The sequence below is a fragment of the Chrysochloris asiatica genome, unplaced genomic scaffold (assembly GCF_000296735.1).
Source record: "Chrysochloris asiatica unplaced genomic scaffold, ChrAsi1.0 scaffold00222, whole genome shotgun sequence".
Classification (NCBI taxonomy): domain Eukaryota; kingdom Metazoa; phylum Chordata; class Mammalia; order Afrosoricida; family Chrysochloridae; genus Chrysochloris; species Chrysochloris asiatica.
In genome coordinates this window covers 2,918,002-2,940,910 of record NW_006408740.1, presented here as the reverse complement: position 1 = coordinate 2,940,910, position 22,909 = coordinate 2,918,002, and the positions used below count along the sequence as shown (strand labels likewise).

The window sequence follows — 22,909 nt, the reverse complement described above, 5'->3', positions numbered from 1 at the left end:
AAACTAACTTTTGCAGTCCAGCACATTAATAACACCACACCAGTATAACAATTGGTATCCATTAAACTTTAGAATTTAATTGAAGAAGTCTGTTCTAATTCATTACATTTTTAAAAAGAAGTTAATTTTGGAATTGTCTTTAGGGGTTCACAAATAACTTTTAAAAAAGTTTTCTGATAGCTTTTGTTTTGGCTTGTGATGTTGTTCTTGTATTATTTGCTCAGCATACAGACTGAATAAGTATGGTGAAAGAATATAACCCTGGCACACACTTTTCGTGCTCTTAAACCATTCAATGCCCTGTTGTTCTGTTTGAACATCTGCTGCTTGATCTATGTACAGGTTCCTCATGAGCACAATTACATGTTCTGGAATACCCATTGTTTGCAATGTTATCCATAGTTCTTCAGGATCCATATAGTTGAAAGCCTTTGCATAGTCAACAAAGCACAGGTAAACATCTTTCTGGTATTCACTGCTTTTAGCCAAATTTCATCTGATGTCGGCAACAATATCCCTCATTCCCTATTCTTGTCTAAATCTGGCTTGAACCTCTGGCAGTTCCCTGTTTATGTACTGTCATTTCATTATGCCTAGGGACCAGTCGCTGGAGAAGGATACCATGTTTGGTAAGGTGGAGGGTCAGAGAAAGAGAGGAAGAAGACCCCCAGCGAGATGGATTGGCAAACTTAAAGCATCAGTGGGCTTAAGTGTGGCAACAATTGTGAGGTTGGCCCAGAATCGGGCAGTGTTTTGTTCTGCTGTGCATAGGGTCACTATGAGTTGGTACTGACTCGATTGCACCTAACAACAATAAAAGAAGGTATAAAATTATGTCAGTTTTAAAATATGGCTTTACTACTGTTGTTGTTAGGTACTACTGAGTCAGTTCAGACTCATAACGACCCTATTGAGGGTTTCCAAGACTATGAATGTTTTGGAGAGTTGAAAAGATTTCCCCCATAGAGTGGCTGGTGGGCTTGAACTGCCGTGACCTTGCAATTAACAGTCCAGTGCGTTCCCTACAGCAGCACTAGTGTTTCTTGGTTCTACTGTAGCAAATAAATTTGAATTGAAAATAAAATTCATCTTCAAATTTGAACATTGATGCAAATATTCATATTTGAAAATTAGTGAGTTAAGAAATTGATTTGGAACATGTAATTATGTTCTTCAGATATGAGATAGTAAAAACAAATAGTACTTACAAGGAAATCAGAAATAATTTCATTCATTTGTTATATCATGTTTGTTTATGGGCTCTTCACAGATTTTCATGAAGACTTTTCATCTTGATGTATAATACTTTAAAACTATGCACTCAAATTTTGTCCATTGATACTGTGTTTTCACAGTTCATTGGACTACTGCTGATATGCCATGTAAACAAGAGCTATGGCAAAGAGCATGATACAAATACAGTGGTACGCTCAATCTGAAGACCATTTGGTTTGCTTTGTACAGAACAGCAACAGATATGCCTTGAGTCATGTGATTATAAAGCCACTGGCAAACTCTTATGTGGCCCATGATAGAGAACTGAATGTGAGGTTATACCTGATCTGCCTGAAATGAATAAAGAAATATAATTATCATCTTCTACAAAATTTATAGAATGTACACTTTTGTGTGTGTAGAATTGTTCAACTCCCATATTTGGAGATATCTTAATAATTCATGTAGTAATCCTGTTGTTTTTGTTAAGTGCTGTTGAGTCAGTTCCAACTCATAGTGACCCTGCCTAGGGGAGTAGCTGGTGGGTTTGAACGGCCGGCCAAGGTTGTAGTTAGCTTCCCAATGCGTATCCCACAGCAGCACATCATGACTCCTCAATATAATAATAGCACCACTTAGTCAGGAGCAACTTTGTTTTGTGAGCCTTAAAGATATCAATTTAAGCAAAACAGTCTGAAGTGAAATGAAAATGAAGTACATTTGTATAATTATATTATCTCAATATTCAATTAATTTATTTCCTTAAGGAATTGTTCAACTTCCTTACATACTAACATATATAAATATTCTGATAAAATATAAATGTAATGTTCTGATAAATTGCCCTTTGTTGTTTTCTTGGTAGACAACTTTAGAAACACGTTCTTTGTTGCAAAATAGAAACATTCAGCATAACAAATAAATACTGAATTTTGCATTCTTTTATGTGTCCAGTATCTTGGTGTCCCATACACCAGATAATAAAAAAGGAACCTTACTTGATACATAATTAAAACTTTGCATATTTGATAGCTATTTATATTTCCAGTATTTTTTGTTGTTTGTTATTTCAGTAGGTTGCATCTGAGGGTATGCCAATATATTTTAAAGTTAAAGTTATAAATATTATTGTCTACAAAACTTAGGACATAACTATATATAATGCTGTAGCGTTAAAAACTAACTTGGTTGAATTCATTGCAATAGTCAGTTTACTCAAGTTCTCTTACTTTTGAGTGTCCTCTGGGATTGCAGTTCCATTGTTTTTTTCCCCAGGATGTGTGCAAGAGCAAGTCCTTGTATTTGTATCATGGGCACTGTTGGCCCTCCTAGCTAGAGTTGCTGGATTAGCAGATGTAAATGTACAAGGCAGTTCTTTCAAAATGGATGAGAGACCTCTTATCTATTAATATAATCTGCCCTTGCCCAGCAACCACTCATGTTGGATCCAGTTGCATATTGGTTAAATGTAGCAAGCGTTAGATTTGACAGCCCACCCCTACCTCTTTTTATTAGAAAGAAATAGTATATTCTTAGGTGGTGGTGGTGGTGATGTGCTGTGAAATCAGTTCCGACTCATAGTGACCCCGTACAGGGTTTCCAAGGCTGTAAATCTCTACAGGAGCAAAAAGCCTCATTTTTCTCCTGTAGAACAGCTGGTAGTTTTGAATTGCTGACCTTGCAGGTTGTAGCCCAATTTGTGACCACTACGCTACCAGAGCTTCGCTTAGGAGACACCCTGAAATAAGGAGTTTCAATTACACAGAAGACAGATGCCAACAAAGGTGTTGACGTGGTAGGGACCTCATAGCTGAAACAACCTCGTAGGTGGGTACCCTTGTGACCCTATGTGAACTTTATTTCTTGCTGACACATTCTCACACACTGAAGCTGGTATCAGTTTCATTTAGTGTCCTACCAGTTCTCTTCCATTGTGGCACCTGCTTTTCCTTGTGTTCTGTTTGCTTATCATCTTTCTTTGCTTTGGACAACTGGTACTCCTGTTTTGTTAATGTCCTAAGCATGTGCTTACCTTGCTTATTTAGTAATCTGTCCCCATACTTAAACCTAATTACTCCAGTGTAACAAATTAGGTAAAGTTGGGCAAATGGCTGCCCAGGCTGTCGTTTGAGAAACAGGTGTGGTTTTTAAAGCCTCTCATTTTTTTTTAGGATCAAATACAGTGGAACTAGATCTGGAATTGGGACCTCTGAGCCTCATTCTTCCCCACAACCTTCTAGTTCTCAGCTGTTCCAAGACACATTGGGCTGGCCCTTGCTTCTAAAGAGCTGGAATGATTGCCCTTGAGAAGGTGTCAGCTATTTTAATGAATTTGGCAGATAGCACGTCAGAATCACGTGGCCAAGACTAAGAAGAACCTAAGAAGAGAGTTCCTTTATGAAACTCTTCAAATGGGGAAGGCTTGACCTTTGCTTTTTTTCTAAGGCTTCAATGCCACATCCCTTTTAATTTACTCTTCACTACAAAATATTTCTGAGTGTGTTTTGTCGTGTTCCTTCACACTCACTCTGGAAGATGACTGAGCTAATGAGGGGAGTCCTGGAGTGGCTCTGTGGGTTAATGCACTGGGCTGCAAAGTCAGTTCAAACCATGAGGTCTGTGGCTCAAAGTCACCAGCCATGCCTAGGAAACCCTATACGGGTTCGCTACAGGTTGAAACCAACTCAACAGCACTTAACAACAGCTTGTTGGGATTTTTTCTAGTCCTGTTTTTCTTTCTTATTTTACTCCCTGCATTGTCCATATGAAGTCCTTTGATAGGATTCAAGTCCTATCAAAGAAAATAGGCACACACACACACACACACACACACACACACACAAAGAAAATCCAACTCAAATGTATGAGGGTAAGTAAAAAAAAGTATTGCTATAAATCATAGGAACAAAAAATATCAAAACATGAAGCTCTTGTTTCTCAACATATAGGTCTATATCTTGTTTGAAGGCTTTGTTTCCATCTCTCCAACCCTTCTCTGAAGAATTCTGTGCTCGTCCATTCATATCACATCAAAATGGCAGTTTGGTATCCCCGAGACACACAAGTTGTGTTCTTTTGAAATGTTCTTTGAGTTTGGGGAACAAAAGGAAGCCTGAATGGACAAGATCAGGGTTGTAAAGTATATGGGGTAAGGTTTCCCAATGAAATTTTGTGGAACAGCTCTTACCCTCAAGTAATGAGCAGTGCATTGTCATGATGCACTTTTCCTCACCAATGCAGTTTTCAGCTTTCTTAAAACTTCTTCCTCATATGCCCCCATTTTGTCCACTAAGAAAATCTATCAGGGTTTCCCTTTTGGAATTTAAAACAGTTACCATGGTCTTGGAGTCCTGGTGTGGCACTGTGGGATAAAGCACTGGACTACATGGTCAGTTTGAACCACAAAGTCAGTGGTTCAAACTTACCAGCCACTCCTTAGAAACCCTATACAGGGTCACTATGAGTTGGAACTGACTTGACAACACTTAACAACAACAACACCATGATCTTCTGAGCTACCTTTCTGCTTTGAATTTAACTGGCCTAGCATATCCCCTTGAAAGCCACTCTTTTGACTGGAACTTTTTTTTTGAAGGCACCCTTATGAGACTAAGACAAATGTATTACTGAGAGAACTTGTCTGCAGATGTCGGTGGGTGATTGATCACAGAGACGTGTTTAAACACACTTTTGTTTGGAATAAATTTATGCATGTATGAACTGGAACCCTAGTAGCAATACGTTTAGGCTTCCCTTCATGTCTCTTATGCTATTTACTATCTATGCTGATGAAAATTTAGTGAAAAGAAGAGTCAGAAACTCACCAACTCAAAGGGAATTCCTCTACTATTCAGTTAATAAAGTACCCACTAAATGCTTGCTGAGTATCTCTGTGGATATGGAAAGAAAGTCCTGCTCTAAGGGAAATCATAGGGGAAGGCAGGAACTACCAGTTACAATGTGCAGGCAGTGGTTCACCAGTAAAATTTTCACCTTCCCTGAAACCAGGAGTCCCGGTTTCAATTCTTGGCCAAGGCACTTCATATTCCTTAATTCATGGTCACGCACCTCAACTCATGACAGCCTCATGCATAACCACCACCCATCGTGTCAGTGGAAGCTCGTATGTTGCAAAGATATGGAACCATTTTCAGCAGAGTTTTTAGACTAAGGTGGACTAGGAAGAAAGTCCAGGGGAACTATAAATGAAAACTCTATTGATTACAGCAGTCTGATCCCGTTGTACTTGGGTTCATCATGTGTCTGGGCTGACTCAATGGCAGCTAACAAGAAAATACTGTGAGCTAAATACTGATGGCGGCATACTCCTGAGGTCTGCGAGGCCACAAAGATAGAACTAAGTGCATCAGAAGGAGTTAAGGCAGGCTTGCCAAAGAAGGGGACCTTAAAGAAGACTTTTGATTCCTAGAGGGAAAAGCACTCCCCACTGAGGGAAAATCACACACAGAGGCCTGTCTCACTGGGTGTGTCCAGGGAATTGCAAGTGGTCAGGACAGCTTTAGCTTAAGGTGTGAATGGGAAGGTGGTGGGAGGTAAGGCTAAAAAGATGGGAAGGGCCCATTTTGTTACAGACCTTGTAATGCCTCTCTAAGCACTGTGACCTTTGTTGTTTTAAGCAGTCCGCAGCCATTAAGGACTGGAAATGACATTGACCAGATTTACATTTTAGAATGGTCACTTTGGTAGCCACGACTGACTATAGAGGGGAGAGTTGCAATAGGAAAACAAGGTAGGAGAGAACCCAAGGATAATTATTGAAGATCTGAATTAAGGTAGTGCCAGTGTAGCTAGAGAGGAAAGAAGAGATTGGAGAATAATGTCGAAGATGGAATGAACAGAATATTGGGGTGAAGAAGTGAGAAGAGATTTGAGAGAGTTCTATGGGCCTTGAATCAGGCAGCTAGGTAAATAATGATACCATTTACTGAAGTCAGAAAGCAGGAGACAGAGTGCATTTGAGGGAAGAGTGAGTTCTATTCTGGACAAGCTGTTTTTGGGGTGTCCCCAGGCAGAAAGAAGAGGCAGGTCTGTGAACAGGAGATTACACAGGTGGGATTCCCTTGGTTTTAACTGGCGATTTTTATGTCCTCAGCATGTAACTGAGAGCCTAATGTACTTTTGCAAAGCAGGTAGAATGAGCACCATTACTTATGAATTGTGTGGTGATATGTCAAAGGACTTCCATATGTATGGGTAAAATGTCAGGCTTAATTTGAAAAACCAGAGAAAATTTTCACAGAAATGTTACTTTCCAACAAGCCTCCTGGGGCTTCCTGGTACCTGCCCAGGCATCGTTCAGGTGACCTACACAAGACTGATTCACTTGCCTGGGGAGGAGGATACCATCTGGCTGGCATCCGCCCTCTCAGATGTTCCTCACCTCTGTACGTGACCAGGGCCATGAGTACTCCCTCCTCCCACAGCCAGTTCCCTCTTCCTTATTGTTTGTTTCTCCTGTTTCCTTGGTGACCCCAGTTAAGCGAATATGCAGGGAAGTAAGAATTTGTAACGGTGGCAGGTAATGAGAGAAAGCCGATGACAGTGAAGCATGTTTCTTTAGCCAGAGTGAGTCAAGGATGCATTTTTCCCAAGTGAGCTCACACCATTTGTTAAGGTAGTGGCAGAGCTGCTCAGCAAACCTTCCATTGAAAATGCACCTGCTGACCTCAGGTGAACTGAGCTAGGGAGGCATAGCACTAGCATGAGGACATCTCCAGGGAGACCAGAAGACTGTACGATGTCTTCCTGGGTTCTTGATCTCTGATGAGCTACTATAGTGCTCCATTCGTGGAAGAGCTAAGTGTTATTGGCACTGGGAACTTATAGCTTCAGTCAGTTAATGACTTTCAATTCAATAATCATCTTTCAGTAGGCATTCTATGTAGATGTAGATTTACGGACAAGTTCAGTGTTATTTGAAAGGAGACTATGTTTTTACTTAAATTGTATGCTTTGGTCATAGCAGCAGTGTGTGTGGGGGGGAGGAGGGATGATAGTAGGGGTGGGTAAGCTAAACAGTTGTACCTGGGAAGGCCAGGAGTTTGCATCTGAATCTTCAGTGCTTGTACCCATTGGTCCTTGTTATGATTAAATGCTCCTCACTACTGCAACTGAAGAACTGAAATCTGAGTTAAGACTTTTCATGACTCAGGCTTATGCTGTGCAGACTTGTGTGAGATAGTGGAATTTAGAGCCACAAACCACAGTCCTCAGAAAACTGGGAACCTTCAAAATGTGGTAACTGTATCAAGGGTGGTTGTCCCAAATTTCTGCATTAGAAGTCCACATTGCTTCAATAAAACAGGGCTGGAGCCGCTTACAGAGGTGGTCCTTCTAGTTGGCTCTAAGGTAGACCTAAAGTTTGTATCCTCATGGGGCAACAGTCCACAGTCTCTGCAGCAGACAGAGTGGACTTGCTGCACGGCTCCGCCATGACTTTAGGTGTGTCTACCACTGGTAAGCAGACCTTTTATGTAAAGGGCTTATAAATCCAAACAACTAAAAAACAAAAACAACACACTACTGTCGAGTTGATTCTGACTCATAGTGAACTTATGTTGTTGTTGGTAAGTACCATTGAGTCGGTTCCAACATATAGCAACCCTGAATAGGATTTTTGAGGAGTGGCTAGTGGATTTAAACCAGTGAACTTGTGGTTCAAACTGACCTTATGATTGAGTGCCTATCCCACCTTGTCACACCAGAACAGAGGGAAACTACCAAAAGGGTTTCCAAGGCTATACATTTTTACAGAAGTAAACATTCATGTCTTTCTCCCACAGGTCAGCTGGTGGGTTCAGATCAGGAACCTTTAGGCAGCCAAGTGCTTTCATCACTGTGCCACCAAATACTTTAGGCTTTATAGACCATATGTCTCTGTCACAACAAACCAGTCTTCCTTAAGTGTGAACACAGCCATAGATTATAAATATGCTCTAATGAAGCTCTATTTAAAAAACAGAAGGGGGCAGGATTAGGCTTATGGGCCTAATGGTTTTACCTTTTATTTCCAGTCTGGATTTTGGGCTAATGTCCTCATTTTGCACTAGGTCTGAGTGAAGAATGTGTCAGGAACAGGATTTTGTAAGATGGCTCAGAAGTCTTTTTCAGGCCCAATTTACATAGTGACTATTTCCAGGATGAGGATCATTGCCCCAGATGTCTCTGGCCATGAGCATCTGTTTTTCACCATCCCAGAGTTTCATCCACAGAATCGTGGAGAAATAGAGAAGGCACGTTTGGGAGGAATTTCTTGGAGGAGGCCCATGCTCTGGTAGTGAGTGCCTGGAGCTAGCCATTAGACCACAATTCAAACATTCAGACGGCTCTTTCTTTGCCTTCCTCATTTGTTCCTCTCACCTTCCAGGTTGGACTTGGCCCAGTCTCTTGGACTCACTCAACTACAGGTGAAGACATGGTATCAGAATCGCAGGATGAAATGGAAGAAAATGGTAAGAAAGAAGCAAGTGGGTTTAACCTTTGCCCAACGTGATTGGGAAAATTCTTACTACAGGGAGTGGTGGAAAGACAGAAAAGCTCAGTGGGTGGTTTGGACTGCAGAGATTGGAAGGCCTTTTAGATGACGTTTAGGAGTGAAGCTGTTTGAACTATATGATAGGCCCTTTCTCTTGACCTGGATTTCCTAACCTGAAGGACATTGTTTTTCACAGTTTCCTTCAAAAAAAAGAAGAAGCCCACAAGGTTCTCAGTTGCTAGTTTTAACTCACACGTAAGCCTTTTCAAAGAACTTACTCCCTCTCCCACCAATAGCTAAGAATAGAATGAAATACTCTGTAATGTAGCGTAGTGGTTACAAATCGGGCTGCGAACCATAAGGTCAGCGGTTCGAAACTACCAGCTCTTCTGCGGGAGAAAGATGAGGCTTTCTGCTCCCGGAAAGATTTACAGCCTCGGAAACCCTGTACAGGGGGTCACTATGAGTAGGTTCTGACTCCATGGCACATAACCACCATTACCACCAATGCCATACAGGGTACATCTGTTCGTTTAGCTATATGTCCTCTAACTCAGTGATTCTCAAACTTTAATGGGCATCAAAGTAACATGAATAGTAATCTGAAATGCAAAACTGCCCATGTCAGGATTCTGATTCCAGAAGACTGTCAGGCTTGCACCCAGGTTACTTTGATCTCAGTGTTATAATGGCTACAGTTTCAGTAATACCACTTTATGCATAGCTAATGAATATTTCAATCTTAATTTTAAATTCTACCTGTTAGAATGAATATCTCTATGTTTTAGGGACTCAGAACTTCATAAAAATTTATTTTCTTTTTTAAAGCACTTTTAAATCCATGTTTTCCAAAGTGGCAAATGTTACATTTCATTTCTCTAGTATAAGCTACAAGGGTGAGGCTCAAAAGCCTACAGACAGAATGAGGGTGCGGTGATGGGCGAAAAGACCTGCTCTGTTCTTAAGAGGACAGGTGCTCAGACATCATTGACCCTTCTCATATAGACCAGGCATTCTGTGCCTTCCTGAAGAATGTTCTGATTTGCTAAAAAATCTGCCATGAGCTATGTATTTCCTGTTGTTCCAAGGACTAGAGTATGATGCTTTTTACCATAAGGAAATAACTAAAGTCCCTCCTACTCTGAGGTTTTAGGGGGTGGGGGGAATTAATGGATAGACATTTTCTCAATTTTGTTTTTTATGTCTAATAAAACAAAAGTTAGTTCTTACTATTCTTTGCTGTTGTCTGTTAAGAATGAGAAAGGAAAGAAGTTGAAAATGAATATTAATAGGAAATATTAGGGGAAAAAATTAATAAGCACCATTTATTATATAGCCCAGAGTCCTGGTGTGGCGCTGTGGGTTAATGCACTAGACTGCAAAGTCAGTTTGAATGCAAGGTTGGTGGTTCAAGCTCACCAGCTACTCCTTGGAAACCCTATACAGGGTCACTGTGGGTCAGAACCAACTTGACAGCTCTTAACAGCAATGTTATATAGCCCAGAAATGTGTCCTGGGAAAAATCTTCTCATTTCCTCTGCCAAGACCTGACCTTTTGACGGAAGGATTTTCAAACGGAGGCAGACTTGGCTCATGAAGTGGTTGGGAGTGAGGCAGAGATGCCAGTGGCATGTACAAGCACACATATATTGCATGAATCAACACATACATATTTAAGTGTCTCTTATGAACCAAGCCAGGAGTCCTGATAGCATAATGTATGCAGACTAGAGCTACTCCACAGGGCTTTGAAGGCTGTGACCGTTCACAAGCAGATCGCTAGGCCGTCTTCCAAACCGCCTCTGGGTGGGTTCAAACTGCCAACTCTTCAGCTAGTAGTCAAGCTAAAGACCTATGTGTTACACAGTAGAACTGTGCTCTGTAGGATTTTCATATGTTGAAAACATAACAAAACAAAACAAAAGATTACATAGCTAGCAATTAGTAGCCATTTCATGGAACTGTTGACTATTTAGAGACTTTCGTTGAGAAAGATAATTAATTACGGTGTATGGTAAGGCCCACTTAGTTGTGTGACTAGGAGAGAAAGGTAGTATATTTGGATCCTCTCACAGAATAGTGTTTATTCTAGAACTGAAGAAGACCACTGGATAATGAAGTACCTTCAACCAGCTGTAACACACTGTGGGTCCTACTGGAACCAAAGCCAACAGAAATAGAATAGAGAGTGAGTGCCCATCAAATGTGCAAGATTACATTTACACAACCCGCTATAGGTTACAAACGTTGACTGGTAAAAACTAGTCAAGAGATGCTATCTTGGTCTGGCAACGATGTCCTTGGCAGCCATACTCTGAGAATGAAGTGCTAATCTTTTTCCAAGTCCAATTAGGTTACTAGCCTTGAGACATCTTTATTACCCAATTATCATTTTCTTTTTTTTTTTAACCGAGTACGTAAGACATCCAAGCAGTCCCTGGGTTATAACATATATTGGATATACGGACAACTTGTACTTGCCCTTTAATGTTATGTAAATTTGCCATCACTTTGAGATGATTGAACCACTCTACTCACAACAAATTCTTCATCACAATCATACTTTCATGTGCTGCACATGCAGTTTTTAAATAATTGAAAAGGCTCTGGTCATTTCTTGCACTAAGCCACTGCCAGTTGAATTGATACTGATTCCTAGCATGTGTACAGGACAGAGTATACCTGCCCCCAAAGGCATTCCAAGGTTGACATTTTTATGGAAGCAGACTGCCACATCTTTCTCCCATGGAGTGGCTGGTGGTTTGAACTTTTTGGTGAGCACTTCAAAGATTAAGTCATCAGGGCTCCTTTCTTGCACTAAAGTAAGGCTAAATAAGGACCATGTGCACCTGGTTACAGATCCCCTTACAAATCCGACTTAAAGTCACAGTTAGGAATGGATCTTGTTCGTAATCTGGAGACTGCCTGTGTAGCTTTGAAAAAGTTTCACCAGGGAAACATGAAGGCATCCATATCCCAATGAAGCCTCATTTTCTGAAGGGGTCAGAACTCAGACCCACAGCTGATCACGTCCCTCACATGTTAACTGCAGCCATGTTGAAGCACTTCCAAACCCCAGGCACTTTGGTTGCATCCTTTTGCCTTCAATACTCCCCCTGCTTTACTTGGCACGTTCTGGTCACCCATGAATTCCCTTGAGTTGTACCCAAATCACACTGGATACTATTAGCGTACATCTCTGTCTTCCCTGCTTGACTACTTTTTTTTTTTAATGGCTGTGTTCACGTCTTATAAGTACTCAATAAATGATTGCCAAGTCCTGGTGTGACGCTGGAGGATAAGCAATGGACCACAAGGTCTGTGGTTCAAACTCACCAGCAGTGCCTCAGAAACCCTATACAAGGTCCCTATAAGTCAGAACGGACTCAGCGGCACTCAACAACAACAACAACAAAGTGACACTGGCCCTCTTGTTTCCTACAGGGGCCCGAGTTTGATTGGCCTGCTGAATTTTCTCTGAGGTAAATCTCCCAGGTTACCTTCATTTGGTTTGATACATCAGGGTAACCATTACTACCGTAGCACTGGCAGTAGCATAATGGCTGGTGAAAAACAAGTGATGTCAGAGACAGAGGCAAAGGCACAGGCAACGTCCTACACACACTGGGTGGCTCTGGCCAAGGTGGCAGGCTGTCAATGCCTTAATCACCTGACTCATGAAAAGATTGCTGATAACCAATTTCAACAATGCCTCTGCCACTCAGAAGACATTGATTTTGACGATGATGATTGACGAGCAAGGAGGCGGGTGGTGCAACTTGCACAGAAAGCAGAGAAGGGACTTGCCCAAGCGCAGCTTCTAAATTCCCAATCTGGCTTTTTCAGAGCTCAATATCCCTAAAAGTTTCCATGTAAGTTTCATTCTAGAGTTTTGGGAATGAATTGAATTCCATCCACCCTACCATTTCAATTTCTCCTTATGACCTTCCCCATTGTCTTTCCTCCAAACTCTTATGAATTTACAATAAACAACAAATCAATAATCAACAGCCCAAAATGTAATTATAATGCGTTCCCTAAGTGCTTCTGTGTGCTGTTTCTCCTTTGATCGTAAATTTCATTAAGGCAGGAATGAAGAGTTTTGTCTTTACTTCCTATGGAATCTAATACAGCCTTGGTGCAGGATGATGCTACTTACTATGTGCCATCAAGTTGGTTCTGACTCATAGTGACCCTGTATAGTGTTTCTGAGACTGTAAATGTTTACAGGAGTGCAAAGCCTCATCTTTCTCCCACAGATCAGCTGTGTGGATTTGAACTGCTAACCCTGCAGTTAGCAGCCCAATGAGTAACCCACTACGCCACCAAGACTCCTTTGATATATTTGAAGCTCATACAACTGCTAAGCCTATATATATGCTTGTGGATGTACTCCCATATACCACCCCACACCTATACAGCATAAGTATCTACCTGTGCATTAACTCATCAGTTATTGTGTGTTATTACTATTGCAGGATTGTGCATGCAATAGTATTTACTGTTGTTGCTTTTTACTGTTTTGTACCTCCCAGTGTTTGCCTTGGGTATATTGTGCTGGCCTCCCCCTTAATTTGTATTACGTTTCCCTTCCTCCAAGTTAATACATAGTAACTATAGTGATTTTCCCACCTCCTACTCCCACCCCTGGTAAACACCAAAGACAGTTTCTTTCTGTGCATAAACCTTTTCTTGATTTTTTTATAATACTGGTTTCACGTAATATTTCTTCTGTTGTTACTGACACAGCATAATGCCCTTCTGGTTCATCATGTTGGGAGATGTTTCACAGATTCATAATTATTCTTTACTATTGCATAGCATTTCACTGTATGCATGTTCCATAGTTTGTTTATCCTTTCATCTGCTGATAGGCACGTAGGTTGTTTCCATCTTTCTGCTATTGTGAGTGCATGTATGTATTTGTGTCACAACTGTAGGGTAGATACCTAGTATTAGAATTGCTGGATCATATGGTATCTCTATTTCTAACTTTTTAAAGAAGGACTATTTCATTTTCCACAGTGGTTGATCATTTCATAATCAAACTAGCAGTGTATGAGAGGTCCAGTCTCTCCAAACCCTTACCAGCATTTGTTATTTTCTGTTTTGATTTTGTTATTATTATTATTATTATTGTTACCGCAGGGGTGAGATGGTAATTCATTGTTGTTTTGACTGCAAACCACAAGGTCAGCAGTTCAAACCCACTGAAACCCTATATAGGGTCTCTATGAGTCAGAACCGACTCCACGGCACATAACAACAACAACCTGTCTAGTTTGTACTCTTTTGGTTGTGTTTGATAGTCTATGCTACAAATTAGAACCCTCAAGTTTGCCCCTATTTTTTCTTCCGTGATATTTACAATTTTAGGTCTTACATATAGGTATTTCATCCATCTTGAGTAAGTTTTTATATGTGGTGTAAAGTGTGTTTCATGTTTCATTTTCCTGTAGCTGGATATTCAATTTTATCAGCACCATTTGTTAAATAGATTTTTGTTGAAGATCAGCTGTCCGTAGGTTGATAGATTTACTTTTGGGCTTTCAATTATGTTACATTGGTCTATGTATCTGTAGTTGTACTAGTACAAGACTGCTTTGATTTCATGGTTATATAATAGGTTCTTTTTTTTTTTTTCTTTCTTCAGTAATGCTTTGCTTATCTGTGATCTCTTTCATTTCCATATAAAATTGGTCATTAATTTTTGTATCTCATTAAAGAAGGTTGGTGGAATCTGGATTACATTATATCTATAGAGTCCTGGTGTGGTGCTTTAGGATAAGCACTGGACTACTAACCACCAGGTCGGTGGGTCAAACTTAGCAGCACCTCCTTGGAAACCCCATACAGGGTTGCTATGAGTTGGAACCGACTCGATGGCACTTGGCAAGAACAACATAGATCACTTTGGGTGGTGGTGGTGGTTTATGTGCCATGGAGTCGGTTCTGAATCATAGCGACCCTGTACAGGGTTTCTGAGGCTGTCAATCTTTACGGGAGCAGAATGCCTCAACTTTCTCCCACGGAACAGCTGGTAGTTTCAAACTGCTGACCTTGCAGTTCACAGCCCGACTCATAACCACTACACTACCAGAGCTCCTCAGATCACTTTGGGTAGTATTGAATTTTCACAATGTAAAGTCTTCCTATCCATTAGCATGATAATATCCTTCCACTTATGTAGATCTCTTTTGGTTTCTTACCTTAATGTTTTATAGTTTATTTATAAAAAATCATTTAAATTCCTAGTTAGGGTTATTGCTAAGTATTTTAACTTTTGGGGTGGAGTTCTAGTGTGATACTGTAGGTCTTCTAATCACAAGGTTAGTGGTTCAAACCCACCAGCTGCTCCTTGGAAACCCTATACAGAATTGCTATGAGTTGGAACAAATTATAAATGGTAATTTTTTCTGAGTTCCTTTTCATAGTTCTCTTTGCTAATAAGAGGAATCTGACTGATTTTTGTATGTTGATCTTATACCCTGCCACTTTGCTGGATCCTTCTATTAGTTCCAATAATTTTCTTGTTGAATCTTTGGGATTTTCTATGTATAAGATCATATCATCTGCAAATATGGATAGTTGTGCTTCTTTACTAATTGGCTACTTCTTATTTTCCTTTCTTGCCTTATTCCTCTGGCTGGGACTCAATATCAAATATGAGTCGTAATAAAGGGCGTGTTTATCTGGTTCCAGTTTTCAGGGGGAATGTTTTCAATCTTTCTCTGCCTCGAAAACCTTGTACAGGGTCGCTATGAGTCAGAACCTACTCCATGGCACACAGCCACCACCACTGAGAATACTGTTGTCTGTTAGTTTTATGTATATGCCCTTAATTAACTATGTAATCTTGAGCAGGTTACTTAACTTCCATGTGCTGATTTCTTCATCAGTGAAATGTATAATATTTATCTTATTGGGTTGCGGTATTAACTGAGCTCATCTCTGTAAACCACTGTAGAATAGTGCCTGCCATGTGGTATGCAGATGAGAAATGTTAGCGGCTATTGCATAGTGCCATAGAATAAGCACTCAACCTCAAGGTCGGCAGTTTAAACTCACCAGCTACCCCTAGGAAACCCTGTACAGGGTTGCCGTGAGTCAGAACCAACTTTACAGCACTTAACAGCAACAACATTATTATTATTATTGTTTATCTACAAAATTAATGTTCAAAGTTTTTGAGACCAGGATAGAGCCAAAAATGAATCTTACAGGTTCCTCTGACTCTGAGCTTTTCATTGGCTATTTCTTGTCTGAAAAATGAGGGTGGTTCAAGTTTCCTCTCTGAATTGACATTAACATTGGTCTCCCCAGCCCCGACCTCTGGGGCAGACTCATTTAAGCATTTTGGAAAGGGAGCAAACGTCCTTGTTCTGTTTTAGGATCAGGGCATTTAATATCTACTTTCAAAGTTTAGGAGAGCTGTCAACAGGAAAGGCTAGCAAAAGTCGATGGCAATCTAGGTGCCTCCCTGAGAGACAGAGATAGGCATGTGGCTTTGGGCTGTGTGACTTCTCTGGACAAGGGAACAGAACTTAACTGGTTCTAGGAATAATTGGGATGGGCTGGAGGGTCCTGGCAAAAAGGCCACAGGGTGCATGTGAATGTGTGCTCCCAGAGTGGGGTGGGAGTGTATTGATTGCATGTCTCAGGTGTGCTGAAGGCAGGGGGCCAGGATCGAGTAAGGAAGGCAGCCAAGAGGGTAGTTATCTGCTAATTATTGCTTGTGCTGGAATGTTTTATTCCACTCAGAAAATGGTTTGATTGTTTTGGTTTTTTGTGGTATCGGCAGGCAGCCAGGTGGGGTCCATCCAGGCTGTGTGGGTGGTGTTTTCTAATTGCTGGGGCTAGGCTTGCTTTTGCCAATTAGGTGGTTTCTTCAAACCTGCCCTTTTATAACTTGATTACTACATGGGGCAACTTAATTTTGTATAATCTCTTTTTGTACTGAGTGGAGCTGCTTTCAACATGCAAATTCCATCTTGGCACATTTGGGTACTTTCGAAAGTCTGTGCACAGACTGAAATCAAAATCAGATACTGACTTATGTCATAAGGAGTATAGGGACATCCTCTTCCCAGAGGTAGATTCTGTTAGTGTCTATACCTTGTTAAAGGTTCCCTTCATGTCTTTGTGTTTGCTGATTGGGTGAAAAGTACAATGGCTGAACAGATTCCCTGCTGTAAAGAGACCTTAGTCAAGACAAGAATTTATGGTTTTCCTCACACCATACACAAAAATTAACTCAAGATGAATGAATCATAGACCCAAGTTATAGACTGAGACTATAAAACTCTTAGAAGAAAATATGAAAGAACCTTCATGATCATGACTTACGCAAAACCTTTTTAGATAAGACACTCAAATCATAAGTAACAGAAAAAATTTGACTTCATCAAAATTAAAAACTTTTGTGCTACAAAAGACACCACCAAGAAAGTAAGAAGACAACTCATAGAGCACGAATAAATATTTACACATTTTATACAACTCAATAAAAAGTTAAATAACCCAATTTTAAAAAATGGGCAAAGGAGCTAAATAGACATTTTTCTAAAGAAGCTATACAAGTGGCCAATAAACACATGAAAAGATACTAAATATCATGACTTTTCATCAGGGAAATGCAAATAAAAACCATAATAAGATACCATTTCACACCCACTTGTTGTTAAGTGCTATGGAGGTGGAGTTGGTTTCAACTCATAGTGACCCTGTATAGGGTTTCTGAGGCACAGCTGGTAGGTTTGAACCGCTGACCTTGTGGTTAGCAGTCAAGCGCTGATCCTACAGCGCCACACCGAGAGGCGTAGAAATGAGAAGTGACTTCTGATGGGCATGAGGTTTCTTTCTTTTTAGTTTTTGATGATCTCTTGGGGCTAGATTTTTGTAAGTGGATTTTTTTGTCAAAAGGGTACGCACACTTTAAGGGTTTTGCTTTACATTATCAGATTGTCTTTTGAAAAGATTCTACCAATCACGCTTCCACATTATAGTCTGAGTATTTATATTCCTACTTGCTACAATTTTTCTTTTAACTTTGTCAACTTGATAGTTACCTGCATTGGTATTCTAATTTTAATATATTGCTTATGTTGAAATTGGGTTTTAATGTTTATTATCATTTTAATAAATGCAAAAATATGTGAGATTGACCAGAGGTTTTCATAGGCTGGAAGTGATGAGTTTGAGAATACTTTCTGCCAAATTCTGTGACCTCACTGCTGAGAAGGAATTGTTTCTATGCTGTTTTATTGGGGAGCTGGAAAGTGGCATGGAGGAGGTATTTTCCCAGATTTAGTAACTGTTTTTATCCCATGTAGGTTCTTAAAGGTGGACAGGAAGCACCCACAAAACCCAAAGGCCGTCCTAAGAAGAACTCCATCCCCACATCTGAGGAGATTGAAGCAGAAGAGAAGATGAATAGCCAGGCTCAGAGCCAACAATGCCCAGAGGTCTCTCAGAGGCACGAGGGGCCCGGTGGCCCAAAGGAACCGGAGGCCTGTGATGGTCCCTTGGAGGTGGCAGAGCACCCAGGCCAACCCCAGGAGTTGCCAGTAACCTCTTTGGAACCCCCACCATCAAGCTAAAATAAACCTCTTTTGGGGCATGGGGGGAGACTGGGAAGAAGGTAAAGGAGAGAAGGCAGGGAAAATAGGGAGAGAAAAACTTCCAAAAGACTAAAGCCCGATAAACTTGGATAGAAGAGATTCACATCTCCCTTCCTCCCTCCCACAGTTCTCAGCGATATTTCCATTGCAAGCATTGTTGATGGAGACTTGATTGTCTTCAGCCTTTCTTACATGGAGAGGCTGCTTTAGCCATGGGATGCCCTTGATTAAGGGAGACAGCTCTTGGAACTGCCTGCCCCAGGTGGGAGAGCTGCCTGAAGGTCTGGGTACACACACCAGGCCTGCAGTGGAGATTGCTGAAGCTTGTTCTTTGGCAGAGGGATGTAGAGGGGCGTGAGCAGAACACCCAGGATCCTTGCTGACTCAGCACTTATTTCTGTAGTTTTTCAAGAGAATTCAATGCTTTGGTTGTTTTGTTTTGTTTTCTTGAGGGGAGGGGGCTAAAATTGGACAGATTGGGCAAAAAAGAATTGGGGAAGGGAGACCTGAATTATTAAGAGTTGTTTCTGAATGAAGTTTGTGTTTGTTTAAAGACACGTGTGCCTTTGTAACCTTTATAAAGTGGTCAGGTGACCCAAGAACTGATAAGCCTTGTTTTTCTTGCTTCACTAAATTGCCATCCCTGAAGCTGCGATGCAATATGTTAAGATAACTTTTATTTTTTAATTAAAAATAAATATTTCAACAGGATCCAGTTTTGTTTCTTGTAAATTTAGCCTTCCTGAGTAAGTCCTATGGAAAGAGAAACCCAGAGAGCTAGAGAGCCTAAAATATGGGCCAGGCTGTTGGTTTCCACAGTTCCTTGCAGAGCGGTGAAGTGGCTGCACAACCCCTGGGGGGTGAAGAAAGAAAAGAGTGGCTGGTTTGCTGCCCACCCCACTTCCCACCATTCCCCCTCAGAGTAGCTTCACTGTTAGCGGCTGTATATTTTAGACTTACAATTTGAAATTACTATTTTACTTTTTTGAAGACTTTAATACATTTATATGCTTCAAAAGTCAAAAGTATATTTAAAAAAAAAGTCTTTCTTCCACCCGTGCCGCCTCCACGTCATTTGGCCCTATCCCCTAGAGTAACCATTGTTATTGGTGTCTTATGTTTATCTCCAGTGTGTCTTTCTTTTCTCTAGCTCTCTTTTTTATACAAATTATAAAATGATAAAAACAAAAAATGCTTAGCATTTTATCATACCTATTCACGTTAATATTACATTGGGAGCATTTTCCTATTTTCAGCAGTGGGTTTAAGGGTTTATTTATAATCTGTCCTATGAGGATGTATTTAAATATTCCTGTTTGTCTTAGTCTGGGTTCTCTAGAGAAACAAAACCAGTGAAACTTATATATGTGTATATAAATATATATATACGTATAAATTTATATCAAGGAAGTGGCTCACACAGTGGTAGAGATGGAAGAGTCTCAAGTCTGGGTCAGATGAACCAAGCTTGGCAGGTCAGATGGCAGATAGACAGGTCATAGAACAGGTCACTGGCTCAAATCCAAAGAACCAGAGGTTAGAGGAAAAGCCAAACGTAAAATCCAGTCCCAGCAGAAAGCAAGCAAGCTTTGCTCGAGTGTCTTAATATATTGGAATCAGGCCACACCCCCAAATGAGACAGCCTTTACATGGATTGACTGCTCATAGCAGACCTCATAATCGAGTTAAATAATATTATATTATTAACTACATCTCAGCTGTCAAACCACTGAGAAACCTGGCACAGTCAATTTGATACAAAGCCTTAACTATCACAATCCACCACTTGTCAGCTTGACACCTATACATGTCTCCTTAAACCATATACATAATCTCTAAATACAGTTATAAAGTCATACTTGTAAGTAATGTGATACAACTAACATATGTACAACCAAAAATGCACTGATTTACACAAATGAACATCTTATATTGCACAAAAAACAAAGCAAAGATATTTTTTGTACACATTTTACACACACACACACACATAGAGAATCCTGTTGTGGTGCTGTGGGTCAATGCACTTGAACTGCAAAATCAGAAGTTCAAGCTCACTAAATGCTCTTGATAGATAGATAGATAGATAGATAGATAGATAGATAGATAGATAGATAGATATGTGTGTGTATTGCTAAGTGCTATTGAGTCAGTTCTGACTCATAGTGACCCTTTTATAGGGTTTCCAAGGAGCAGCTGGTGACTGAACCACAGACATTGAAGTTCAAACCAACCTTTAGGTTGCATGCTTCAAATTCATCAGCTGCTCCTCAGAAACCCTATATTGGGTTGCTATGAGTGGAAACCAACTTGACGGCGCTTAACAACAACAACATACCCAGAGATGTTAGTTTTGGCAGAAACATTGTGTGCAGGCAAGGCAAATCCATATCCAGAGTAAATTCGTCTGTTCTAATAAGAACAAAATGCTGCCCTTTTCATGGTGGAAGTGGTCTGATGTAATCAACCTGCCATCAGGTTGCCGGCTGGTCTCCCTGAGGAATTGTCCCATATCTTGGACTCAGTGTTGGTTTCTGTTGCTAGCATACTGGGCACTGTGCAGTGGCTGTAGCCAAGTCTGTCTTGGTGAGTGGAAGCCCATGCTGCTTAGACCATGCATCATCTCCATCCCTACCTCCATGGCCACTTTGTGCATGTGCACTTTGGGCAATGACAGGAATGGCTGTAGAAAGAGTTTGATTTGTTTTTACAGTGTATTTAATCCTGTCCTCTTGATTGTTCAAATTCTTTGCTGAGGTAACCATTTGGTGTGCATTCACATGAGACACAAATATCTTTGCTATTTTTTTTTGCCTGTTCAGAAAGGTTTGTCCACATGCTCTTCTCCACACCACTTTGTCATCAATTTTACAGTCATGTTCATTCCCAGACCAGCCAAACAAACCATTGGCCACAGCCCATGAATCAATATACATTCCCATATCTGGCCATTTCTCATTTCAAGCAAGATGAACAATCAGGTGCACTGCCCGTTGGGAGGATTTCCCTTAACCACTGTCCTTCAGGGCAGTCCCAGAAAGGGGTTGTAGTGCTGCTGGAGCCACTTTTGAGTGGTGCCTGCATATTGTACAGAACCATCTGTAAACCAAGCATGACTTTTCTCTTCCTCAGTCAACTGATCCTAAGGAATGCCCCATGAGGTCATAGGTGCAGTCAGGGAGAGGGAAGATAATGTAATAGGAGTAGAGACCATGAGCATTTGGGCCACTTTCTCATGCAACTTGCTTGTGCTGTCAGATCCTGCTCAAGCCAGGTCATATATACCACTTACATTTAATGATGGAATGTTATTGTGCATGTCCAACTTTATGACTCTGTGGGTCAGTCAGCACTGAATTCATAATAGTAGCTCAGGATGCATGGTGACTTGGTGGCCCATGGTTAGGCATTCAGCGTAGTGGTTACGAATTGGGCTGCGAACCTTAAGGTCAGCGGTTCGAAACTACCAGCCACTCCGCGGGAGAAAGGTGAGGCTTTCTACTCCCGTAAAGATTTACACCCTCGGAAACCCTGTACAGGGTCGCTATGGGTCGGAACCGACTCGACGGCACTTAACAACAACAACAACAAGGCTTAGTAACAAGCCCGTTTCTCAAAAGGAGAATAGTTATATATATAGTGGATGACAGAGCTTTGCTCCAAAATCCTAAGGGTTTGCACTGTGATTCACCAATAGGGGCCTGCCAAACACTCCAAATTGCATCTCTGACTGTCACTGACACTTTAATTACCAGCTTGGTCATTTGGTCCATATGAAAAAGTGGCTTTCATGGCAGCCTGAACCTGTTGCAGAGCTTTCTTTTGTTTTGGACCCCACTCAAAATTAGCAGTTTTCAAGTCACTTGATAAATAGGCTAGAGTAGCACACCCAAATGAGAGATAATGCTATCTCTAAAACCCAGAGAGGCCCACCAGGTGGTGTTCCTCTTTTTTTTTTTTTTTTTAAGTTGTGCGAGGGCCAGATGCAATAGTGTATCCTCCACACTAAGGTGTGGCGCTGTGAGTTAATGCGCCAGACTGCAAAGCCGTTTGAACTACAAGCTCGGTGATTCAAGCTCACCAGTAACTCCTTGGAAACCCTATGCGGGGTCGCTATGGGTCAGAACCGACTCAACGGCACTTAACAATAACAACAACACTAATAGGAATATCTTGACATGTCCCACACCACCCTCAGAAATTTCACTGAGGTGGAAGTGACTGAAGTTTTGTTGGGATAATTTCTGAGGCAGTTCAGACCCACCAGCTGCTTCTCAGAAACCCTATGCAGGCTTGCTGTGAGTTGGTAATTACTTGATGGCACTTAACAATAACAAGTACGCAGATGTTTTACCCATAAGTCTAGAGTCTTGATACTTGTTCCTTACTAGGTACAATCAATATAATGTCATAAATACAATGGATCAGTGTGATGTCTTGTGGCAGGGAAAGTCAATCGTGGTCCTGGCAGACTACATTATGACATAGTGCTGGAGAGTCGTACTTCTGAGGTAGGACAACGCAGGTGTATTGTTGGCCTTGCAAGTTGAAGGCAAACTGCTTCTGGTGATCCTTCCAA

The 22,909-nt window shown here is 40.9% G+C and overlaps 1 protein-coding gene across 1 annotated transcript in view; it reads left to right on the top strand.

Annotated features, from left to right (window-relative positions):
* The window catches only part of LOC102823282 (homeobox protein BarH-like 2-like), a 123,414-nt gene extending 105,070 nt beyond the window's left edge, over nt 1-18,344 (top strand). The window contains exons 3-4 of the mRNA XM_006873074.1: nt 8,603-8,687; nt 18,043-18,344. Of these exons, the coding sequence (XP_006873136.1) occupies nt 8,603-8,687; nt 18,043-18,309 (352 nt within the window). The 3' untranslated portion in view covers nt 18,310-18,344. The remainder of the gene's footprint in view (nt 1-8,602; nt 8,688-18,042) is intronic.
* Nucleotides 18,345-22,909: the final 4,565 nt, after the last annotated feature.